Source organism: Setaria italica, chromosome IV (assembly GCF_000263155.2).
Source record: "Setaria italica strain Yugu1 chromosome IV, Setaria_italica_v2.0, whole genome shotgun sequence".
NCBI classification, from domain to species: Eukaryota; Viridiplantae; Streptophyta; class Magnoliopsida; order Poales; family Poaceae; genus Setaria; species Setaria italica.
Window position 1 is genome coordinate 39,703,121 of NC_028453.1, and position 7,769 is coordinate 39,710,889.

At 46.1% G+C, this 7,769-nt stretch overlaps 1 protein-coding gene across 2 annotated transcripts; it reads right to left on the bottom strand.

Moving 5' to 3' along the window:
* Window positions 1–2,406: 2,406 nt before the first annotated feature.
* Window positions 2,407–5,790, bottom strand: LOC101767052 (protein FD). Of its 2 annotated transcripts, XR_001163856.2 has the most exons (4): window positions 5,297–5,790; window positions 3,557–3,634; window positions 3,240–3,489; window positions 2,407–3,154 (listed from the first exon to the last, which is right to left on the bottom strand). XR_001163856.2 is itself a non-coding variant. In XM_004966423.3 (3 exons), exons 1-3 carry the CDS (start codon window positions 5,615–5,617, stop codon window positions 3,415–3,417), a joined length of 474 nt encoding a protein of 157 aa, XP_004966480.1. In that variant the 5' UTR covers window positions 5,618–5,790; the 3' UTR covers window positions 3,210–3,414. The 2 variants fall into 2 exon arrangements, 1 of the variants encoding a protein (XP_004966480.1); XM_004966423.3 differs by lacking the exon at window positions 2,407–3,154 and having other exon boundaries at window positions 3,210–3,489.
* Window positions 5,791–7,769: the final 1,979 nt, after the last annotated feature.

A 7,769-nucleotide genomic window follows, 5' to 3' on the forward strand; every position in this document is an offset into this window, starting at 1 on the left:
ATTCCAGGACCGAGGAGTGGGCCACCAAGGTGGCCTTGCTGCGCCAGGAGCAGGAGCTCGGTCACCACTCCTCCCATAAGCACACCAAGGTCATCACGGTCGGGGGGAAGGCTGGCACCATGGGCTGGGTTGATCTCTGGCGGGGCATCCTCTGTTGGTGTTGTTCCAAATTCACTCCAGGATATATGGCCGACCTTCCCGACCCTTATCACTCAGGGTCGGGCGAGGCGGTGAATATCCCGACCCAAACACTCGGGGTCGGGCGAGGCGGAGCGTTCCCCGACCCTTGGACTTTGGGGTCGGGCGAGTCGGGCGAGTCGGAGATCGACCTTCAAGGGGTCAGGCGCATCCGACCCCAGGCTTGAGGTCGGGCGAGGCGGAGTCCCAGGCGCATCCGACTCCAGGACGAAGGACTCAAGGTCGGACGAGGAGGAGTTCCATCCTTGTACGGGACCAAGAGTCCGTACAGCTCAATACCCCCTGTCTAGGGTTTCGGTACTATATATACCTACACCCTTGCTAGGGTTTCGTGACGACAGAAGAGAGAGAAGAGAGAGAGAGATTATCAGATTCTCTTGTAAGCCGCCATAGGCGTGTAACCCTATACTCTTGAGATAGTGAGATTGTTGCCGGCTGGTGCCCGTGGTTTTTCCTCTTCACATTGAAGGGGTTTTCCACGTAAATCGTGTGTCTTCTTTTGTGGTTTGATTCTTTACTTCATATTCCATACGCCGTTCCTAACATCCTCTTCTGCGACGTCCTCCGTGAGGACCACACCGTGCCGCTCTGCTACGTCGCGTTGCCGGCTCCGCTCAATCCCGACAGGAAGCTGCAAGGCGGCCCCAGGGTAGCCCGGGACATTGCTGTCGTCAATGGTTGCATCAAGTATGTTGAGCTCCAGAAACATGTCAGTAGCTGATTTCGACTTCATCGCCGATGATTGGACGGCTGCCACATGGAGCAGGAAGGCTCTGGAGAAGGGTTCCTGGCAACCCGGCTGCAAGGTCCATGCTTCCCAGATCTCTGCCAGAAAGAAGAAACCGGTGCAATTCGAGTTGCTGCCTAAGCTGGTTGACGATCAAGGCACTCCTCAGCCAACCTTGGAGAGACTCCACACTGCGCATCCCACGCTCAGCTTGCACGAAGATAATGTTGTCTACTTCGGATGGCTCGCTCTCACGCTCGCTCCCGCTCTCCGCTTCCCGGTCCTCACGACCACCCCTCGCAGGCCGCCACTCTGGCGCCGGCGACCACCGCTGCAACCCACGCAGCCCACGTTGCAGGGCCGGCTCTAGGGGAGGGGCAGGCCGTGCGACCGCCCGGGGTCCATGAAGCTGGGGTCAAGACCATATAGGTAACTAGTACATATAGTTTGGTTGGTGGACATTGTTTTGGCCTTTCTAAATATCCCGCGTAACAACTGCGGCCTGCCTTTCGTCCATACCAAATCAGGCCTGCCAAATTGCTCCGTGCCTGTACCAGGCCTGCCAAATTGCTTCGCGCCTATGCCATCCCTGACTCTGTATAAGTATACACTCCTGACTCCGTGGTCGTGCTGCCGTCGATCCGATCAGGCGATCAGAGCCATCGTCGTGCGGGTGCAGAAGGCAAGCGTCGAGCGCCGCGTCTGGAGCGCGTTAGGGATTCAGGGGCGCGTCAGAGGACAGAGGCGAGCCGCGAGTGCTGTCAGGGTCAGAGGTGAGCGCTTATTTGAAGTTTAATCTTCGTTTTCTTTTTTTTATCAATTTCGTCAAAAAGCAATCATCTAATTAATATTATTTCTTCATGTAGTATTTCCATCCTTCGTCAATTGCGTAGAAGGAGCAGTGCCTTACGGCCTTGAGAGAGAATCTTGGCAATTCCATCCTTCATCAATTGCATATCGGATTCTCTTAACTATTCTAGTGACAGTAATATTAGCCGAAAGAAGTTTCTCCAAATTGAAACTATTGAAAAATTATTTGAGATCAACTATATCACAAGAAAGATTGAATGGCTTGGCTATGTGCAGCATTGAGAAGGATGTTTTGGACGATGTTAATCTTGATACTGTTTTTGAAAATTTTGCATCAAGAAATACCCGAAGACGGTTTTTTATAAAGCACTGAAGCATTATATTTTTATTTAAGGTAATCATAATAGTTATTGTTTTTAATTTTTTTGATACTATTGTTATGTTTTATGAGCTATATGTATTGCAAAGTTTATATTTTAGTTTTGATATTAAAATTAGTTCAACAAACCCTTATCTTTATGCTCGTCCAAGAACCCTTATAATTATAGAGCCGGCCCTGCCGCGTTCCCCCCTGGCGCGCTCGCCCCCGATGCCGCACCTTTCCCTGCAGGTGCTTCGGGTGGGAGGGGCAAGCAGGTCAGGTGGTTGGACGCCGACGACTCAGACATCGACGCTGTGTCCGACTGCGCTTCACCACCGCGTCCGTCCGCGTCCGTCGTACCGAGAGGTCCTCCTCAGGAGACCCGCCTCGCCGGCGCCAGCTGCGTCTCCTACGACGATGACTATGACCGGAGCCTGGTGGCGGACGCCTCCCTGCATCCGCCAATCCACGGCGAAGGCCCGGACGCGACGCCGGCCTCGGTCCTGCTCGACTTCACGGCTTACTAAATGTCAGCTGTTTTGTTATGCGCAGCTACACGTGGTCACCTGAAACGACCAGGCCTGTGATAGTGAACAGAAGCACCAGGAATCTGAGGCCCAAGGAACCAGTGCAGAAGGAACTAGTTTCAGAGCTCTAGATCAGGACAACATGGACTTAGCTAAGTAGAAGATGGGCAGATTTGTAAAAGTCTTGTTTATTAAGGTTATGGGCCGGTCTTATGTGAGACTATTTAGACAAAGTTATAGTAATTCGGTAATGCTGTTTAACCTCTTTTGCAGTGCATTGTTTATCAGTTGTAAGTCAATCATTCAAGATATTATCATACATTTCATCCACCTGTGTGGTTTGTCAGAAAATGTTGATTTTGTTCACGGACACGGTGGACCTGTAGCATCTTCAGTTTGACAGTCGGACTTTGAAGGATGTTGATGCTGCTTTTTGAGATGTATCTGAATGGCTGGTGCATTGAAATGGTGCACAGCGTCTGTGCGGCAGGGCATCTACACCTGGCTGGGCTCCAGGTACAAAGGGTAAACCTGAAACGATCAGGGATGCCGGAAAATACAATTTGTTCAGTAGCACACAGCTTCATTTGCAGCTCAAGAAATTAAAGAAAAAAACCTTCATCTTTGCAGAGGTCTATCGTCAAGGGTACAGATCATTGCATATCCAATTATCCATCTTTCTCCCCTTCCCTAAGGCACACAACACACACTGACATGTACACACAAGCCCAATCATTCCTTCTCTTAGTTTTGTACTACCAAATAAAATGTGTTCAAGTTTTTTTATCCCTTCAGAATTGCGTCGATGAGGTTCTTCGGAGCGAACTCTTGGTAGGGAGGACCAGTGCAGCCACTTCAAGTTTCAGCTGCAAAAGAAGCACATTGATCAGGCATCGTACATGCATGGTTCAGGCGTTCAGTATGTTCTGTTACCTCTTTGCACTGCTTCTTGAGCTTCAAGTTCTCATCCACCAGCCGGCGAACCTCTTTCTCCAGATTTTCAACGTATGCCTGCACACAAACAAACTGAATCACTTAGTAAAATCTGAGCTATTAACTTGTAGAATCAGAATGCGCAGGCCTTTGATTTTTCAGGTGTCCTGATTGTGCATTGTTTTCCCCTGAAAAAGTGTGCTGATTTCGCTAAAAGGTGCACTTCAGTCGTGGTCAGATGATATACATGAATTGAGATGCTGCTTTTCATTGACTCCAGTTTTAATCAAATGATAGGTATTTTTAATAATTATTTTATTTATACTCCCTCCGTTATAAGTCATTCCAACTTTCTTGAAGAGTCAAAGCATCTCAAGTTTGATCAAATTTATACAATAAAGTACTAACATTCATGATATCAAATAAATACTATTAGTTTCTTCATTAAATATATTTTCATAATATATCTATTTGGTGCCATAAACTTTTGTGATCCTCTCTATAATTTTGATCAAACATAAAATGGTTTGACTCCAAAAAAGTTGGAATAACTTATAATTTGGAACAGAGGGAGTACTACGTAAGCATTACAGTGAGAGACTGGATTCTATCTATATAATCTTATACATTCCGTAAGCCCTACGAGGAAGACGTAAAAATTGTAGCAGTGGTTAAGTTGATGTAATGTTGAAGCTTCTAACTATATTCTATACTCATGGTAAATTAACCATAGCTAGTTGGGCACTTTTAGTGTATTTTTGGTTTCAACCAATCAGACACTTCTGTATATCATATCCCAAAACGAAATACAAAGAGTCAAAGACTAATCGCAAGCTTCCAATTCGAATAGACAGGGTATGCAGATGCCATGATCAATCTTATAGAATATTTGCAGAAGTGCACTCGTGTCGTTCTCTGTGAGTCCTTGGTGCTTACATTCTCTCTCTCTCTCTCTCTCTCTCTCTCTCTCTCTGAAGCAATATCGCTTAGACTTGGAGCAGGTACAACTGAACACTGTTAGCCTTTTTGGGGGGAGGAATTTTCTACTGAGATGATAGAGTTGCAACCGTGCAACTTGGTCTCTGAACAATATCGTTTATATTAAGTAAAATCGATTTGGCGGCACTCAAAGAGAAGAGATATACATGTTTAGTTCCATGTTGACTAAGAAATTGTTGGGAGGAGCTCAATAATGCTTGATGCAAGAGCCACCACATCCGGTTACTTAATCCTGTAAACGTTTTTAACTCACTAGTCACGGCCACCCCGAAGTTTCACTGTCGCATGCTACTTGTACACGTATTGAGAGATCGTATAAACTTGTATATCTTCGGATGAGCACGAAGCAAAGCTGTAATGCTGTATCACATTACATTACTTTATTTGTTGATGATAGGGACCGAATGCTTTAAGCTTGAAAAAGTGTTCTCCAAAACACAGAGGGTTTGCAATCGCAGTGACAGATTTTCAAGCAGGACTTATGTGGCTTATTAATTTCGTTTGGTAATATAAATTTCATCAATTCCATTTTCTAAGAAAATATAAATTTCCTCATTATATGCGCTTTATTCAGAAAACTTGATAGATTTGAACTTTTCGAAAGTATATGATGTTGTAGTGCTGAGAAACACAGAAGTGTACTATTACTATGAGAAAATGCAACTGTGCTAAATACTTTGTATATACGCAGCGATAAGAGATATATACATGATATATACGTAGGGATGGTTGTGTACTGACCCTCTTCCTGGCTCTGGATCGGAGCGCGGACTCCCGGTTCCTCATCATCCTGATGGTCCTCCGGTCGTCGCCGCTGCCGCCGCTGACCTGCTGCACCTCCATGTCGACCTCGTCGCCGGCGAACCCGGCGAGCGAGACGGGCGTGGAGGGCAGGGCGTGGCCGGCGATGACGACGGCGCCGTCGTCGTCGTCCTGCAGCGTGGAGATGGAGAAGAGGGAGCTGCAGCCGCTCACGAAGCTCAGCTGCGGGCTGTCCGGCTCCCTCCACGCCGCCGCCGCCGCCGCCACGGCCATCTGATAGTGGTGGTAGTTGGCCGCCATGATCGATCGAATTGGAGGAGGAGACAACACAGCACCAACAAAGCACCGACACTGCACTACGACACCAAGCTGCGTATTTGCTAGTGCTCTCTACTTTTTAGCTGCCGCTGATCTTGCTTGGATACTCGGGTGCAGCTCAGCTAGCTTTAGCAGCACTAGTACTGAGCTGATAACTTTGCAGCCGGTGAGATACTTCATGGCCCTGTAGGACTTATATATATACACATGCAGTCTGCAGCATGTGGTGATCTGAATGGTGATGCTGATGCAGGCTGTGTCGTATGCCTGCATGCTTAGCTGCTGGCCTGCTGCTCCCCTCCCATTGGCTACCTGATTTATTCCATCTAATCATCTTTTGGAGGCAGTTGACTAAACCCACAGCTTCGATCGGCAGATAGATATTTACATTGCCTGGTTTTTAAATTTTAATTGCATTCGACTATATGACTGATTGACCTAGCTAAATGCTCCTGAATGTTCAGGGCAACCACACAATTGCAGTGGACTCCAATCTGACGGGATACACGTGTTCATCAGGTTCATTAGCTATCTACATTACCACACAATTGCTCTTTTTGTTCAGTATATGTACCCGCTCTGATGGCTGGATCCTTGCATATTGGAGAAAGAAAGCAAGAATATTGTCTGCGTCAGGTACATCGATGTTACGAGTGAACTGTAATCTAGTTAGGGAGTCCTTTTCCTTTCCTTTCTTTCCCTAAGATCCATCATATCACCTTTGCAGCACTCTGTCTTCTAGTTCGTAGTACGAGCCAGTACTTGCTGTACCCCCTCATATTCATGGTTGTAAAAGTAAGGGGTACTAAACTACCTGTCACATCGGATGTTTGATACTAATTAGAAGTATTAAATATAGTCTAATTATAAAACTAATTGCACAGATGGAGTTTAATTCGCGAGACGAATCTATTAAGCCTAATTAGTCCATGATTTGACAATGTGGTGCTACAGTAACCATTTGCTAATGATGGATTAATTAGCCTTAATAGATTCGTCTCGCGAATTAGACTCCATCTGTGCAATTAGTTTTGTAATTAGCTCATGTTTAGTCCTCCTAATTAGCATCCGAACATCCAATATGATCCTGCTAAAGTTTAGCACCTCGTATTCAAACACCCACTAAGTCACTACAACTCATTTTCTGTTCTCTGAGATATGATATATAGATGAGTTAACACTATCTGCATCCAAACTTTAAGCTTGAGTTGCTGTCTGATAACCGCCCAGATGCCGACTGCAAGCAAACCATGAAGGATTTTGAAACTAGTTCACTCTGTCGACAGATCATCGCACGACAACAATAGCAATGCACTCTTAATTCGATTCCCATCTCATCATCAGCAACACATTGACCCATCCAACCAAACCGATCACAATGGCTATCTTAATCTACCCAATCCGCGGAGATATTTCTCAGAAAGTAAAGTTCTTTACAGCATGCAGCGTCGCTCTCTTCAGTGTCCAGACTTCAGAGCATGGCGTAACTGCAATGCGATGCAAATAATTGGGATACAATACACAGGACATGGTGAGTCAAAGCGTAGCTGGCACTTGAGGATTTGCGCAGGACCGGGTACGGTGTAGTGGTTGCCTTTGAGATAGAACCTGCATATTCTTATATCTCATTTCTTTAGCCCTGTGTGATGTCTGAAACTTTGGCATCATCCCTGTGCTCGGCTTGCACTAGATATTTTCACCTATCCCAGAACCTAAATTCACCTTTGTCCTGTTCCCTTCTTTCACTCATCTATCTGTTTCTGAAACAAAAACTAATGCTTGTCCTGATCCCCAATCATCTGCCAATCCAAGCCAGGCCAAACCGAGGCGAGCATTCCAGATGCGAATTGATTAACATCGTTTTCAGGAAAGTTGGATGCAAATGTCGTCACCCACCTTGAGCTTTTGACCCTGCCATGCGTTCCTTTTTAATTTGGGCTACAAGAGGCCAGCATGGATTCTAAATTTCTAGTGAATAGAGGGCATGCGCAAGATATGTTTGTATTTGCCGACCTTTGGATGCCTACTTGTAAAGAAGAAGCACCAGCCACATCACTACTCTCAGTCCCTATGGAAAGTGACAAACATGCACATCATCAATTGCACAGCTGCACAACGTATTCATGATAAAAAT